Source organism: Nicotiana attenuata, unplaced genomic scaffold, assembly GCF_001879085.1.
Source record: "Nicotiana attenuata strain UT unplaced genomic scaffold, NIATTr2, whole genome shotgun sequence".
In the NCBI taxonomy this organism is placed as follows: domain Eukaryota; kingdom Viridiplantae; phylum Streptophyta; class Magnoliopsida; order Solanales; family Solanaceae; genus Nicotiana; species Nicotiana attenuata.
The window spans coordinates 280,231-298,583 of NW_017670786.1; the positions used below are offsets into that span (position 1 = coordinate 280,231).

The window sequence follows — 18,353 nt, forward strand, 5'->3', positions numbered from 1 at the left end:
TCTTAGTGGCTGAGTCTTCAGTCGTCTTTCTTCTTCTTCCTTCCTCAGTCAGTACCTTTGGCCCTACAATAAACGAGACTTCCCTTTATCGTGCGCGTTGGGTTTCTTTCATGCTCTCTATTTTGGAATCTCTTGTCCCTTTGGCAGTCAGGCACTCGTTGGTGGAGAGGTTTGTTGAGTGTGGATAAGTGAGTAGACATTTCTTTAATTTCACTTTATGCATTCCATATTCAAAATTCACAAATCTAATCTTATATAGATTTTGAATTCATGTCGAGTATGACTATTAAAAGAGTAAAACGCTTCCTTTTGATATACTTAATACATTTTGAGAATTCCAACCTAAGACCTATAATTAAGAGCCAAGGGCCATATTACAGAAGGCCATTATATTGATGTACTTCCACAGTTGATTTGACTAATGCTACAGTCTCTTTTTTTGCTTTTTATGTTTATTGTAGTCTTAATTTGTCGTTTATTTAGGGCATTTTCATTTGTTATATGACCCGACATTGATATATGATAAATCCTCGGTCATTAACATAATCATCCATGCATTCTCAACAACTAATGATTATAAAATCCAAATTTTAGGTGTCTATATCGTATTGGTCTTGATTTAGGTCAATTTTAATAGTTTCATCTAAGAAACTGCCGCGATTGTACATACATATATTTACACAACTGAAAGTTTAGATGTGAGATCATACAAATACTTGTAATATATTCAAAAGTTTTTGTGTTGTCGGTTAAGTAGTTTCTATTTTGCATTTTCAACATAAATTGTGACAATTAACGTAATATATCATTTAAAATCGTACGATTACGGGTCTTACTGTTTATTTTTACTTGAAAAAATGCTGATATTCTTTTATCCATATGTCAGTTAAGTGATATGCATAACAACGACAAACCCATTAGTTGTTACCAATTGTAAAATGATTAATTCATTACAACTTGAGTTTATTAAAGATCGCAAATGATGGTCCATTGTCAAATATTATAAGTAGTAGGATTTAATATATATGACGGGTATGAACTTGAAATTAAATAATCCATTTTTTTTTTTTTTTTGCTTTTTGAACGACGAAACCCGATGAGGATGGGGTGAAAAGCCGTCTGATAACTGTAATATTAAAAATGAGAATAAGATCCAAATCTAGAGAAGAGAGTGAATAGTACTAGTAGTGTAGAGGAATTGTAATGATGGGATGTTTGGAGAATGAGAAAATCCCTTGGGAGACTACAAAATCTGTTTGTTCCCCTTAACCATTTGCTTTCCTTTTAAATTCCCTTCTTTTAATTTCTCCTTATTAGCTTAGCTGCCACCACATGGTTTTAGTGCATTTTGCCCTCTTCTCGCACCTACCCATACCCAAAATATTAGGAGAAGATCAAATATAAAAGAGTGAAAAAAAGAGAAGAAAACTTGATATGTACAAGAAATAGGAATATATATCAAGATTGATTGACATGATTAACGGTTTTATACATATGGATAGAGTTGTCAAACGGGTGGATCGGATCAGATATGGACGGGGCGGATATGAGTAATGCACAACGGATAAATTACCCGACTCGATCCATATTTAATATGGATAAAAAATAAATTAATCGGATGATAATATATATATATCCACATAATCCATAGCTTCTTGAATATGATCACTTGTGGAAAAATTTCTAGTCTTCCAAACTTGAGAAATCCCCAATTTGAAGCTTTACAAATATAAAAGTTAAACTCATTAGTTATCCATTTTCTAAGTGAATAATATGGTTCTTATCCATATTTGATCCGTTTTAAAAAATTCTATACCCAATCCATTTTTAATGGATAATTAATATGAGTGAATAACTATTTTCTTTTAACTATTTTGCCACCACTATATATGGATATACTTATATAGAAAGCAGCTTGGTGCATAAAGTATTCTCCGTTCATGACATTTGAAAAGATCGTAAATAAATGTCGCTAGTTATTTTCCAACATTAGTTTAAATGTCACAAAATTAATGACATCGAAATTTTTGACATTTAATGTAAATGTAAAATAAATATCGGTAAATAATCTTGTGACATTTAAGTAACTTATGGCGACATTTATAAAATGCGTCATATCCCATATTTGTTGTAGTGATTCCAAGGGGTGTGTAATGTAGGTAGCATACTCTGGTGCTAGCATTAATGAATGATTCTACGGTTCAAACCCGTAATTTATAAATTAAACAGAGATAACTTTATCATTACTTGAAATCTCTCCTTAATACATATACGTATATAGTAAGAAATATTGTATAGGGGATGTCCAAGTCTCGAGATGTAGTATTTGATAAGATAAACAAAATGTATTCCAACTAAGACTTTCGTAGGTCTAATGTGATACGAAATAAAAACAGACTGTAGCTGTAGTGGAGGAGTTTGCATCAGAAATGCTTGCCAGTAAAGCATTCCAACCAAGACTTTCGTTTTCAATTAATTGAGGTCTTGCATCCTATTGGACAGACGGCTAACACGATTTTCAGCCTTAATTTGGCTGTTAAAGTATTTCTTTCAATTCTGTTTTGTTACAATGACGATTTGATATTGGTCAAAGATAAGTCGCTAGAGGCAAAGCCTAAGAAAATTCAATTATCTTGACCATTCGAATTAATGAAGAAAAAAGATAAACTATTTTTATAACTGTTACCCTTAAAAACAAATAACAATTGAATTTATACGCGATTTTAAAAATATGTGGGTTAATTCAATACAAGTGATCAATGACAGTAGATTAAGCAAATAAAAAACATAATAAATGGCCACCAATGATAAAAGTGAGTCCGGGCTCGGTTAAAAGCTTAATAAGAAACCTGCCTTCGATTCCGAGCTTGACACTTATGAAGAACTTATGAACCAAAACAAGAACTTTCAATAATCTTTGGAAACAGAGAAAAATATAGATGTATATTGCCTTGGAATGCGTGTTACAACGTGTGTGGTGAATAATCAACTTCTCCTTTATATAGTAGGGGAGTTCTACCCTAAGTACAATTCTAAAAAAGGTAAAAATATTTCTTCTCGCTAATCACTGATCTACCGCTGATACGGGCCGAGATTAATGTCGTGATATCCGATTGGGCACGGATATCACGGCCCTTTGTTAATCGTGTGTCGTTGTTTGGCAATGCCTTCCAAGGTCTCGTTATTCGAACTAGGTCCGGAGGCATGATCTTGATGGCTCCGGGGGCAGGTGTTTTATTTGAGCTTTGATACGGGCGCCTCCCAGCTTCGATCTCGACTACATGCAGTTAAGTCCTCTCTTTGTTCGCCCTACCCGGAAATTGGGGTGCTCGTTACCTCCGATTTAACCCGTATACAGATAGTCCCCTCGTTTCTCAGAGGGTAGGTCTGCCGAAACGACGAGAAACGACAGATGTTTCCCGGTTGCTTCTTTCGTACGACGAAGAAGCCGAAACTTCCCGTCAGTCGTGTCGATCTGACTTCGAGCACGTGTCAACCATCGGTTGGTTACCTCTGAATGCCAAGCGTCGCGAATTTTTTTTTATATAAGGTTTCACCCCTTGTTCTTTTTTCACTTTTCAATCAAGCTTCTACCCTCAAACTCTCAAGTTATCATCAACTTTCTTAAAATTTTAATATCTTCTCCCTTATTCTTCAAGATCTCAGAGTAATTTCCTAGTTTTAACCCAGATTTTCTCCAAATCATTATACTCAACTCTTTATCTTTCAAAATCTTCTCTTGAGTTTTCAAACTTCTCCAAATAACAATGGCTAAAACATCTAAATTTGTTCCTCAACAAGCTGTCGCTTCATCTTCTCAACCGTCCGCTAGTATCGAGGCGGTTGCTCCTAAAGTAGTTTTCCTCGAAACAACTCCTCCCGAGGTGGATGCCGACGAACCGGCCCCTGAGCCTCCCTAATCTTTATTCCCGGGGGTTGCTCAGTTGCAGACGACTTTAAGGTTGAGAAACCCTCACACAAACAGGACTGGGGTGAAGGAACATCAAGGTACATTTGCTCCGTGACCGAAGACGTCCTTTCTGTGGTCCAAAAGGACTGCAACTGGGAAGGCAAGGATGTAGTAGTCCCCGGGCTCGAGGACGCCATTACTACCCACGTGGAAGGGTACTTAAGTGTTTACACTTACGCCTTCATATTGGGGCCGGTGGACCCGGTTGTTCTGAATTTTACAAGAGGTACGAGGTGTGCCTCAAACATCGTAATGGAGAATCGTGATCCTCATCCACTACTTCATGAACGAGATCGAGTCTCGTTGGTTCAAGATCGAACGTCTGCTTCGATTATACAGTCCCCAAATTTTCCCAAGGGGACTGATCAAGCTTACTCGCGGGGCCAACAAGCCCCTTTTCCGAGTACTGACGAAGACCGAGTTCGGGCTGGCAGGGACGCTTTGTTCGGATGAATACCGAAGACTTGATTCCCCCCTGAGTTCATGCCATTCCATTAGAAGTGGAGTGCGTCTCGTAAATACATCCTCTCCTTAAGCGTCAATTTTTATTTATTTTCTTTCTTCTCATTCGCATTAGTGGTTGTGCAGCTTTCGCCTGGGGTTCCGAATGTGATCCCCTGGCTAAAGGAATGGATCGAGGGCATCTGTACTCAGATGTCGTATTCTGAGCACATGGCGCAGACTCTTGAAAGGCCGATGGGAGGCCCGTTCTCATGGTAAGGCCTCTTTCTGAATAGTTAATACCATGTTTCTATCTTTCATCATACTAATGTTTCTTTCCCTTTGTTGTAGGTTTGCCTAAGACCACCGAACTTAGGCCTTTGGAAGGGGACGAGGAAGTGTCCTTGTCCGTTGATCCGTCCATCGCGGGGCAGTCCGAGGCTGTCGTGGAGGATAAGAAGAAAAAGAAGAGAAAACCTTCGGGCTCCCCGGGCTATGAGGTGAAAAAACCAAAGAAGAGGGTGACCCGTAAGCTTAGGAAGAGATTTAGATCCCGGGTGCTGGACTCTGACTCTCTCCTCCGGCTCAGGGATGAGCTGGAGGATGAGCTCGCTTTCGTTACCCATGGGACGACCTTCCCGAGGAGCAGGAGGCATCCGAAGGGGAGACTCGTGAGGTCGATCCCCCTCAAACTCAAGAGATCGATGTGGATACCCGGGGTGAGACTCCCTATGATTCCGGCTCCACTCTAAAGGAAGCGCCCGGTATAATTGAGATTTTGGGGACACCCTTTTACACCGAGTCCATGCTCGAGGAGGCTCAAGCAAGAAAGGAGAAGTCCAACGAAGGATTCCACGGCGCGGACGATTCCGTTCACTCCATTTTCGACGGTGTGAACTCGTCCACTGTGGAAGATTTCTCCGCGCTGGGCGACCTAGAAGTTCTGAAGAAGGACACTTCCTCCGAAGCTGGCAGGCCAAGTTCGAGCCCAAAATTTATCAACCAGTTCCCTGCTTCGAGTGTGGACCCCGGTCGCAAGAGATCAGTTATTCTGACCGTCCTGGATGATGCTAGGGTTTTGTCTACTCTTGCGGGGATAGTTAGATATCTCCGATGCCTGGTGACCGAGGAGGACCAGGCAAAGATGAATGAGGTGAATGTGCTTTGCCTTTTCAATGAGGCGCAACATGCGCTGAATCGGGTAAGGCATCATTATGTTCCTTTGAACTTTTACTTAGGTTTTCATATTTCTCACAATTTTCACCTTTTTGCAGGCTCGGTACTTCATCATGAAAGCTTCCTTTGGTAACAGGCTGAGATCAACCAGCTCGAGCTTGAGGTTAAGGAGCTTGCCCAAAAAAGGAATATGTACAAGCTTCTCAGCGAGCAGCAAGAAGGGGTCATTAAGAACCTTTCAGGACAAGCTGGACGAGGCTCCGAAAGAAGCATCGGTCCTAAGGCGGGAGCATGCCGACTTGGTCAAAAAGGTAAAGGTCTTCAAAGTTAGAAATGAGAAACTAGTCGCAGTGGCTAATGACCAAACCGCGCAGGTCCAGCAAAAGATCAACCAGATCGATCAGCTTCAAAAGAGATGGACGAAGTCCAAGTCATGGCCAACGGGTGGAAGAACAAGATGGATCTGCTAGCCTCGAAGAAGGAAACCATCCTGGAAAAGCATTCTTCGGTAGAAGTTCAACTTCTGGTGGCAAAGGAGAAGGCTTATAAACGGGCTCAGCTAAATGAAGATCACCAAGCACAGCTGAGCTCGAGCGTCGCAGAATGGAATGCCCTTGGAAAAGAGCTCGAAGCAATGAGGTCCCAGCTGTAGACAACCTCTACCGATGTCGAGGAGATGGTGAGCAAATACAAGGCCGATGTTGAGGCAGCCGAGGCCCGCCTGAAGACCAATACCGAATATGTAAGGCGGCTATCTTGAAGGGAGACCCTCAAAAAGATCCATGCTCAAGGATTCGACCTATCTACCGAGGTCGAGGAGGCAAGGAGACTTGAGGTTGAGGCCAAGAAACTAGCCGAACCCGTAGGTGAAGAGAGCTCCGAGGGTTCTGAAGACTCCGAAGGTCCCGATGGTTCTGGTGATGAATTGGGCTCCGGTGAAGATCAGGCGTGAATGCCTTAGGATTTTCAGTTTTTGTGTACATATTTTTTGTTTATTTTGAGGCCGTTTTTGTTTGGCTTATGTAAAGGTATTCCGGAATATATAAAATTTTCCCCTTTGGCAATTTCAACTGTTTAGCCTCTCTTCAGGATTTCTATTCTTCCAAATATTTCTAATGCCTTAGCATAGAATCTAATGTAGTGATAAGTTGTTTGTTTTTCGGAGGTCCAAACAGAGCTTGACCTCGACACAATTTTTTATCTTCTCGAAGCTTTATAATCTCTAAGCGACCAGAAGTTATCCAAGAATGCTTAAAGTGTTCTTAGACGATGCTTTTGCCAAGGGTAGCCTTTTGGCAGGTTTTGAATTTTTATTGAAGGCTTTATGTTTTGATTACAGGCTTCGGACGTCTCCGAGCCGTTTATTACCATGGTCGTAGACTTTTGGGTTTGGTCACTACCTAATAGGTTTTGTGCCTCCAGGATTTGATATCCCGAGATGCCCAAACTTATTTCTAACGACAGTCCCCGAGCGAGGATAGCCCTTGGGCTCGAAACTTCCCGAATAGGGATAGCCCTTAGGCTCGGGTAGGGGTAGCCTTTGGGCTTGATAATTGCTGAATAGGGATGACCCTTAGGCTCGAGTCTTTGAAAGGTAAAAATATGTAGTAGCAAGGTGGGAAATTTCTTTCATTTCTATGTGTAAAGTACATGACCGAAGGCAAGTAAAAGCTTGTATTATGGCTACGGTGGCCTATGCGGGCACGGTTCATTTGACCGTTTGGCTCTTACAATAAATCCTATCCATCGGGCCTAAGCTGTTCAAGTACAAAGTTCCCTTCTTTCCTTTCTATGAAGTCTAACCCAAGGGTGATGGACCGCAGTATATGAGGTTGATCTTTGAGAGGGCTCGCATACTGTTGATACCACCATTGACTCTAATTTAAAATCACTCTTTGAATCTAAGTTAGCACGATCCACTATTGCCTTGTTAAAAATCTTTCCGGAAAACCTATTTGGGAAAAAACCGGTTCAAGGGAAAAAGAGTGCAACGCGTGCTTTCAGACCTAATAGTCGTACTTTCCCTTGGCCATTGCCTACAAGCGTTAGTCTGATTTACAATATTATAAAAAGGTAAATGAAAACGTACCTTAGCAATAGTATCGCCTCAAGTGCGTCACATTCCAGTTGTTTGGTAGTTGTGCACGATTTCCTGCTTCGACTTTCTACGAGCCCTTGCCGGTAATTCCAATGACTCGATATGGTCCTTCTTAATTCAGCCCCAGCTTTCCCTCATTCGGGTTTCAGGTGTGCATCGTTACTTTCCTTAGCACCAAGTCCCTAATTTTGAAGTGTCGGAGGTTGGCTCTTCGGTTGTAGTATCTTTCTATCCGCTGCTTCTAGGCGGCCAACCAGACTAGGGCGGCCTCTCGCCTTTCATCCAACAGTTCTAGGATCGTACTCATGGCCTCACCGTCTGATTCCTCGGTAACATATCAGAACCTGAGGCTTGGTTCCCTCACTTCGACCTGTATTAATGCTACGACACCATAGAGCAACGAAAATAGGGTGGCTCCGTCTAGATTTCGAAGTTGTATGGTATGCCCATAAGACTTAGGGTAGAATTTCCTTCCACTTTCCTTTGGCGTCGGTCAGTCTTTTTTTCAAATTTTGGAGTATGGTCTTATTTGTGGACTCTGCTTGTCCATTCCCGCTATGGTGATAGGGGGTGGATTGAATCTTTTTGATCTTGTGGTCTTCGAAAAACTTACTTATCTTGATGCCGATGAACTGCTTCCCGTTATCACACACGATCTCGGCCGGTATCCCGAACCGGCATATTATATGGTCCCAAATAAAATTGATGACTATTTCTTCACAGACTTTCTCGAACGCTTGAGCTTCGACCCATTTAGAAAAATAGTCAATCATAAACAGTACAAATTGAGCCTTACCAGGTGCCCATAGCAAGGGGCCGACGATGTCCATTCCACACTTCATGAACGGCCGTAAGGATAAGACCGAATGTAGTAACTCCCCGGGTTGATGGATCATCGGTGCGTGTCTCTGACAGCCGGCGCACCTTCGTACAAAGTCTTTTGCATCTTTCTCCATATTAATCCAGTAGTAGTCGGCCCTGATTATCTTCCGTACCAAAGATTCTGCCCCTAAATGGTTTCCGCAGGTGCCCTCGTGAACTTCTCTCAAGACATATTCGGTGTCTCCCAGGCGCAAAAATATGGCCAGTGGGCCATCGAATGTTCTTCTGTACAAAGTGCCTTCAGACATGCTGAACATGGCCACCTTTGTGCGTAATAACTCGATTCTTTAGGGTCCGAGGGTAATTTCCCAGTCTTCAAGTAATTTATGTAGTTTTTTTTTTCAATCCCAAGTTAAACTTATTGAATTTATTTCGGCATGACCTTTTTCCACTACCGATTTCATGAGCTGCACGACTGTTCCTGAGTTGAAGTCGTCATCATCAACCGATGACCCCAAGTTAGCCAGGGCATCGGCCTTGCTATTTTGACCTCGAGGCACATGCTGGAGGGTCCATTCCTTGAATTGATGCAGCGCCACCTGCAATTTGTCTAAATACCTCGCATTCGTTATTCTTTTACTTTGAACGTCCTATTAACTTGATTTACCACAAGGAGGGAATCACACTTAGCTTCGACCACCTCGACCCTAAGGCTTTAAGCCAATTCGAGACCTGCAATCATGGCCTCATACTCGGCCTCATTGTTAGTCAATATCATAGTTCGAATAGATTGCCTTACTACGTTGCCTGTAGGCGGCTTCAACATGATGCCGTGACTGAACCCCTTTGTGTTTGAGGCACCGTCCATAAAGAGCCTCCAGATTCCCGAGGAAGTCCCTGAGGTTAATAACAACTACCTTTCAACTTTGGGTAGTAAGATCGGCGTAAAGTCGGCCACGAAATCTGCCAAAATTTGTGATTTGATGGCGGTTCGGGGTCGATATTCGATGTCGTACCCGTTAATTTCCACGGCCCATTTGGCCAGTCGGCCCGATAGCTTGGTTCATGCATTATATTTCTTAATGGGTAAGAAGTTACGATGCATATGGGGTGACATTGGAAGTAAGGTTTCAACTTTCTTGAGGCGCTCAGCAAAGCGAACGCCAATGAGGATACCTTGTTTCGGCCTCGCCCGGGGTTCTACTAACATAATAAACAGAAAATTGTGTACCTTCCTCTTCCTGGACTAGGACTCCACTTACCGCCACTTCGGATACCGCCAAATAAAAGAACATTTGTTCATCCGCCTTCGGAGTATGGAGAAGGGGTGGATTTGAAAGGTACTGCTTGAGTTCTCCCAAGGCTTGCTGGCACTCTGGGGTCCAAGAGAAGTTATAATTCTTCTTAAATAGTGAGAAAATTGATGGCTTTTGTTTGAAGATCTCGATATGAACCGGCCTAGTATGGCTATACGCCCGGTTAGCCTCTGAACGACCTTAACACTATCCACCACGGTGATGTCTTCTATGGCTTTTATTTTATCGGGATAATATTGATCCCCCCCGTTGGATACCATGAACCCGAGGAATTTTCCGGATCTGGCCCCAAATGCGCATTTCTCGAGGTTCAGCTTTATATTGTATTTCTTAAGCATGTTGAAGGTTTCCTGCAAATGTTTCAAATGGTCCTCTGCTCGTAGGGACTTAACTAATATGTCATCAATGTAAACTTCCGTTGATTTTCCTATTTGTTCTTCGAACATCCGATTTTCTAGGCGTTGATAAGTGGCACCAGCGTAGTTTAGTCCGAACGACATTACGTTAATAGGTGCCAAATTTAGTGATAAAGGAAGTGTTTTCTTGATCGCCTGTGTCCATCCGAATTTGGTTGTACCCGGAATAGGCATCAAGAAAGCTGAGTATCTCGTGCCCGGCCGTTGCATCGATCATGCGATCGATATTAGGCAAAGTAAAAGAATCCTTGGGGAATGCCTTGTTCAAGTCTTTGTAATTTACACACATTCTTAATTTAATTCCTTTAGGCACTATTACTATGTTAGCCAACCAATCCGGGTACTTAACTTCCCGAATAGAACCTATTCTAAGGAGTTTGGATACCTCGCCTTTGATGAATGCATGCTTGACTACAGACTGAGGCCTCCTCTTCTGTTTAACCGGGTGGAACTTCGGATCCAATCTTAGCCTATGAGTGGTTACTTCTGGCGGGATCCCTATCATGGCAAGATGGGACCAAGCGAAACAATCTACGTTAGCTATAAAGAATTTAATGAGTTTTTTCCTAAGCTCGGGAGTTAACCCCGTTCCCAGGTATACCTTCCGATCGGGCAAGTGTTCGATCAATATTACTTGCTCCAGCTCCTCGAATGTTGATTTGGTGAAATCAGAATTATCAGTGGTGATGAACGACCTAGGAACTCCGTAATCATCATCCTCGCCTGCTTCTTGCTTCTCCGATTCGGTCAGGGCCGGTGTCGGTGATTGCTATTTAGTTTCTTCTTTCCTAAGCGGCTCCGTGTTCTTTGATGTCGAGAGTGCGGACATCGGGATCACTCGCGAACCTTTCTTTTGCAGCCGGCTGCTCTCCGTAAACCGTCTTGGTCTCTCCCGGTGTAGGTAACTTCAGCGCCTGGTGTAGTGTCGATGGCACCGCCCTCATGCTGTGAATTCATGGCCTCCCGAATACGGCGCTATATCTCATATCCCCTTCGAACACATAGAACTTTGTGTCTTGAATGGTCCCAACGGTTTTCACCGGTAGGGTTATCTCCCATTTCGTAGTTTCGCATGCCATGTTGTATCTGTTTAAAACCCGGACTGCAGGCACTATTTGGTCTTTTAGACCCAACTGCTCTACGAACCTCAATTTGATGATGTTGGCCGAGCTACCTTTGATCAATCAACACACGTTTAACTCGAGATATATTTACAAGTACAGATATTACCAATGCATCATTATATGGTTGCACGATGCTTTCGGCATCCCCATCGTTGAACGAAACGGTCCTTCCCGGGATATAATCTCGGGTTCGTTTTTCCCTTGTGATGGACACCTTGGTGCGCTTCAGCATTGGTCCCTAGGGGACGTCGACTCCACCAATGATCATGTTGATGACATGCTGTGGTTCCTCTTTTTCGATCTGTTTGTTAGAGTCCCTATTCCTGAAGTGATTTTTTGGCTCGATCAATCAGAAATTCCCGGAGATGCCCGTTATTGAATAATCGGGCCACTTCTTCTCTCAACTATTGGCAGTACTCGGTTCTATGGCCGTGAGTGCCATGGTACTTACACACCAAGTTAGGCCTCTCTGGGTAGGGTCGGATTGTAACAGTCGAGGCCATTTGGTATCTTTGATGCGCCCGATGGCAGATACGATACTTGCAGCATCGACACTGAAGTTGTATTCCGATAACCTCGGTGCCTCCCTGGCCCCGAGTGGCCTGTCGAAACCATTTTTCTCATGATTCCCCAACAATTGTGGCTCTAATCGTTCCTTTTTTCGTTTCTCGTAGGGTCACGCCTAGATCTGTTACCATTCGGTCTCCATTATACGGTTGATACCGGTCTTTGTTCGGTCTTGGTTCATGATCGATCACTCTCTTAGACCTGTTGTTAGTCCTTACGGGATAAATGGACCCGGAGGGGGCCCCGAGCTGATCGTCCTCGACTCTGATTTTTGATTGGTACCTGTTATGGATATCGGTTAAGTTACCGCCGGGTATTCTATCAAATTCTGTTTCAGCTACTGTGAAACCAAGGAGCTTCGAGGGTTGAGCCCTTGGGTGAACGCCTGAACGACCCAATCGTTCGAGACCGGAGGCAGATCCATTCGTTCCATTTGAAACCTCGACACGAATTCCTTGAGAATTTCGTTATCTCTTTATTTTACTTTGAAAAGATCCGATTTCTTGGTCTCAACCTGGATGGCCTCGGCATGCGCTTTTACAAAGGCATCTGCAAGCATAGCAAACGAATCAGTGGAATTAGGGGCTAAGTTATGATACCATATCATAGCTTCTTTTGACAGGGTTTCTCCGAACTTTTTCAGCAAAACCGACTCGATTTCGTCATCTTCTAAGTCGTTTCCTTGATAGCACACGTGTAGGAGGTCACGTGTTCATTTCGATCCGTGGTTCCGTTATTTTTCAGAATTTCGGGCATACGGAACTTCTTCTGGATTGATTTCGGTGCCGCGCTCGGAGGGAAAGGTTTTTGGAAAAAATTCTTGGAATTCAGGCCTTTCAATATCGGGGGTGCTCCTAGGATTGATCAACTCTGGAGTTAAAGGTCTCCATTTTTTTGTCGTTGGCTTCGATCTTCTTTTCCCCCGATTCCACCCGTTTTGTCAGTTCCTTAAGCATATTTATTATTTAGGGGTTAGTCCCGGGTTCAACTTCACCCGGCCTTTCCGCGGTTTGTTCATTTCTTCGGGTGTTTTCTCGGGATAGTTCGGGCTCAACTCTACTAGGGGCGCGGCTTTGGTTTTATAGCTGGGCTATCACCGCATGTTGGGCTTGTACAATTTCGAAGATTACCTGCAAATTGATCCTGTCGCGTTCACCGTCGTGCGTACCCCGGGATATTGATCGGGCTCATCTGGGAACGCTGTTCTCGGGGTCGGTAGGCAAGATTGCATCGATGGCCACATGTGAGTTGGTATCGATCGGGTCCGCAATCGGAACTCCGTTGGGGTCAACTGGGGGTGCCTCGTTGCTGGGCACTATATTATTATTTTTCCATGGTGGCCAGATTCAGCATTAACGTTCAAGTGAGAAGATTGAGAGTTTGACATTCTTAAGTAGACCAGAAATTAAAATCTCAAAGAACAAGCGTAAAACAGAGTGCGTTATGGAAATTTGTATCAAACTACCACTATTATCTTTAGCCCCACGGTGGGCGCCAAACTGTTTATCCTTAAAAACGGATAACAATAGAATTTATACGCGATTTTAAGGATATGTGGATTAATTTAATAGAAGTGATCGATGAGGTTAGATTAAGCAAATAAAAGACGTAATAAATAGCCAAAACAATGATAAGAGTGAGTCCAGGTCGGTTAAAAGCTTAATAAGAAATCTGCCTTCGGTTCCGAGCTTGGCACTTATGAACCAAAACAAGAACTTTCAATAATCTTCGGAAACAGAGAAAAATAGATGTATATTGCCTTGGAATGCGTGTTTAAGATCCTTTCATCTCTTCTTTCTTTGTGTTGAGAGAGAGTCGCCAAAAGGCTCATTCCAGGAGTGAAAGAGAACCAGTGTGTGATGAATAATCAGCTTCCCCTTTATATAGTAGGTGAGTTTTACCCTAAGTGCAATTCTAAAAAAGGTAAAAATCTCGCTAATCACTGATCTACAGCTAATACGGGCTGAGATTCACGCTGTGATATCGGGTTGGTCACGGATATCACAGCCCCTTATTAATCGTGTGTGGTCGTTTTGCAATGCCTTCCGAGGTCTCATTATTTGAATCAGGTTCGGGAGCATGATCTCAATGACTCCGGGGGAGGTGTTTTATTCGAGCTTTGATACGGGCGGCTCCCGGCTTTGATCTCGACTACACAGTTAAATCCTTTATTCGTTCGCCCCAACGGAAAATCGGGGTGCTCATTACCTCTAGTTTTACCCTTATAAAATAACACTTAATCATAGATTTTAAATTTTGAATTCGAGGTTTGAAAATCGAAATTTCTTGGTAGGAAGACTTCAACACCTTTGTAAGCATATTCAACAGGAATTTAACTTAATAGAACTAATTATCATGACATTAAAACCGAGTTCCTAAAAAGGAAAAATAAAAAAAGTAATCCTTGGGAATAAAGCGTGGCCTGAACTCTATACCATGTACTATAGAGACTGAGAAGGAGATGTGGACATCCACATGCAGGCTCTTGTCCCTTTCTCTTGGAATTTTCCAGTATCTTAGGATATGTAATTGTTTAATACAAGTTGGTCAGTTTTCTGCAAACAGCAAAATTTCCTTCGTTTTTCTTCTTCATATTTTTCAGCTATCGTATATATATAACCCTCCCAAATTTTTGTCAAAATATCACAATTAAACCATTTAAGATAGGAGAAAAACCGAGTGTATACACATCGCATTCAAACCCACCAACACAAACTAGTGCAATTGCGGGGACACTTCAGAAATTGTTTTGTCCATACTTAGAATCTAGATTGAGTTTGCCAGAGCTACATATTTGGCTATGCAGTACTCCAATCCTTTTGTTATCCAACTTTTGCGTGTATTCTAGTAATAAAATTTACCATCATTCTTTTGATAGTCTAGCTGTATTTTGATAATAAGACTGTAAATTTTCAAACAAAATTATTTTTTCCTCGTGGGACAAACAATAGTTTAGACCAATTAGATGAATCTTTATATCAATTAAATCGAAGATAAACAATCTTTTTATGAAGACGATTAGTATGTAAAGTTTAGAATTCCTGTCATTTTAATCTGAAGAATATTTCCAAATCCCCTCACTCAAAATTGTAATGCCAACAAATTTGCAATAAAAACATTAAAGGAAAGAAAAGTACACATTGTACTGTTTTGATGCATTGTGGACACAGGCTCAATAATGACATTATGCCACGATATTGGATGACAACCGATCATGTAATAGACTACACTAGATATAAGATGAAGTGACATTTTCATATAGGGTTGCAAAATACATTATATACACACCTTTGTTCATTAATTAGGAGCGTATATCTTATAACATTATTATCACAACCTAATTTAATTAATTAAGCTGTAGTTGCATTCGATACTACGTACTTTAATAATCTATAGGTAGTGAGGAATGTAATAAATAAATAAATTAAAGTGGAGTGGGATTTGCTGTCTCGCGTTTGTGCCTCGTATATTGAGCTCTAGGGATTCCCTCGTATCCATCTAGCTAAGACTACAACTACTACTCTCTGTCTGTTTTCAATCTAAATTTAAACAAAGAATGTATAGTTACATTACTTAGTGATGTTGGGTTTCTGGCTTTCTACTTTATTCAACTACTAGAGAATATTTTCTTTCTTTCTTGAAACTCTCGAGATTCATCTATCATATGCCATATGCTGCTTGCTTTACTTCTCTGTCCTCTTCTTAGACTAAGAATGTCTTTCCATATATTTTAATCTTTCTCTTTCCTAAAATTATTTTTAAATAATAGACAAGTTTATTCAAGACCAAACCCTTCACGTGAAATTAGCAATTGTTTGTTTAATTAATTCTTTCTTTTTCTTTCTCTAAATATTTGTTCAAACCGTCAACAAAAGAAGACTCACGTCGCCACCTATCTTTGTCTGCTTACTAATTGTTTCAAAACGATTCCTTTTAGAAGAGAAGATCAAAGAAGAAAAAAAATATGCTAGGAGACTGTGAGAAGATGGTACTCATCCCTTCTTCCACTACTAATGAATGGCCACAGGTTTTTTCCTTTCTCTTTCTCAATTATTAGACTAAAAAACCCATGACCCCATCTTTGTCTTTTAGCTTTTGGAAGAGAATATCTATTACTTCTGTTGTTATTTTTACTCTAAACCTACCACTCATCCCTTTCTTCTTTTCTTCTTCTTTGATTTCTCTATTTTTGTAGCAAAATAATCAGTCAGATGAGAAAACATTGATGATGTCGTCAAATGGTAGTAGTGATATGGAGAAACCAATTCAAGATCCACAGCAACAACAACAACAACAACAACAACCGCCGCTAAAATGTCCTCGTTGTGATTCATCAAATACTAAGTTTTGTTACTACAATAATTACAGTTTGTCTCAGCCAAGGCACTTTTGTAAGGCTTGTAAAAGGTATTGGACAAGAGGAGGAACCTTAAGAAATGTTCCAGTGGGAGGTGGCTGTAGGAAAAACAAGAGAATCAAGAGACCATCAGCTTCTTCATCTTCTACTCATGATATAACTATTACTTCATCTTCAGCTCTAAATAATAATATTTCAGCTACAAACCCTAGCCATCATCATCATATTCATGGATCTCATAATATTGATCTATCTTCTACAACCTCATCAAATCATCTTAATCCTTTATTTTATGGCTTAAACACTGAGCGTTCTGATCTCAGTAACAATCCATTTGCAAGGCTTTTCAGTTCTAGGGTTTCGAATGCAACCGATGAGGGACAAGTGTATTCTCTAACAGACAGTATCCCTGGATTGGATCGTCGTCTGGGGCTAGGGTTTTCTTCTTCTTCAGGGCTCATGGGTGAGAACAATTATGGGCATGGATTCAATTCCATTAAGCAAATCCAAGATGTTATGACTAATTCTAATACCACTAATTCAAGTTCACTTCTTTCGAGCTACCCCATGTTTGGATCTTCATCAACTTCAAGCTCAACTTCAACTATGGCTTCCCTCATAGCTTCCAGCCTTCAGCAACAGAAGTTCATTTCCAACGGTAACAATTTTCATGGCTTGGCTCCTTATGAGGAATTGCAAATGTCAGGGAATAATAATACTAATAATGTTGAAGGTGGAAATGGGATGACAATGTTGAAAGAAGAGAAAATGGAAGGTGGTGGCCAAAACAGGTTGAACTGGAATAATCTTTCTAACCATCAGAACCATCAGATTAATGAACAAATCATGAATTCTTCTGATCCTTCACTTTCTTGGAATGGTGCTTGGCTTGATCCTTCTAATATGGGGTCTAATTCAGTCCCTTCTCTCATCTAGGACAAGTGCATTTGTCTTTTTTCTTTCTTTTTTCTTTTATCTTGATCTCCCTCTCCTTTTTATTAACCTGTGTCTTTCGTAGCTAGGTAGGTACCTTTTAGCTATCTTGTTCGGATCCTCCACGAATATCGTTGTTGTATCCTTAGAGAATGCATTGACGAAATTTTTAGAGGATCCGAGCAACGTAGCTTTCTATTTGTCTTATTTTTCTCCCTTCTACTAAATTGTCAAGACTGTAGAAAAAAGAGAACAATATGACTTCATATTGATGGGAGGAGTTGGATCGGAGTGATCATGTCAGCTGCAAGAAAATTTCAGCCTGCTATTTTTACAGTCAAAAGGTTGAAAGGAATCTATAATTTTGCGCTGAGAGGAACCTCGGATCCCTTTCATCTCGTCAAATCAAGTTTTCTTAATTATCAATGAAGACAAATTTTCAGAGTTGACGAAGAAGCTGAAGTTGAGGAACCTGAGTACCATTTCTAATTCCAGTGAGTGAATTTTAATTTTAATGTTAATCTTATGCTGTATGTATATAGACGCATGACATTGCTATTTTTCTTGATGTATTTTTCAGAATGTGTATTAGGTTTTGGGTGGGGGTTACAATGTTGGAGTCCTCGTACAAGAGGAACCAATGATAATTAATTTTTTTTTTCCATTTTTCTAGAAAGAATTTCCTCCTTGTAGTTTTAGGGGAAAATGGTTGGGTATATTTGGGTATAGAAGAGAGGGAGAAACGTTGTTGTTTTAATATGATTATCATTTTATTAAGTTGGCATTGCCATTTTCTTGCTTACTTCATTCATCATTTTTGTTTACGACTTTCACATACTAGCATTCTTGATTTCCTTTGTGAATTTGACCCCAAATGCATAATATTTGACAAAGAAAAAGCGGTTTAATTTGTTGCGAAAGGACACCTTGATTTGATTTAACCATTAAGATTTTGAATTTGTCTGATATATTCTCTATATTTTTCCTTTTTGTGGGGAATCAGAAGTAGTTCATCTTATTCTTGGTCTTTGCCTGAAAATCTAATGAATATACAGAATTTGACTTCTTTCCCATCTAATACTATAACTCAAACAGCCATATTAACAACTATACTTGAATTCGTGACACTCAAC

The 18,353-nt window shown here is 41.0% G+C and overlaps 1 protein-coding gene across 1 annotated transcript; it reads left to right on the forward strand.

Annotated features, from left to right (window-relative positions):
• The first annotated feature begins 15,683 nt into the window (after positions 1-15,683).
• On the forward strand, positions 15,684-18,022 carry LOC109243324 (dof zinc finger protein DOF1.4). Its single transcript, XM_019410233.1, has 2 exons — positions 15,684-15,957; positions 16,126-18,022. The coding sequence occupies exons 1-2, from the start codon at positions 15,895-15,897 to the stop codon at positions 17,221-17,223; spliced, it is 1,161 nt and encodes a 386-aa protein (XP_019265778.1). The 5' UTR covers positions 15,684-15,894; the 3' UTR covers positions 17,224-18,022.
• Positions 18,023-18,353: the final 331 nt, after the last annotated feature.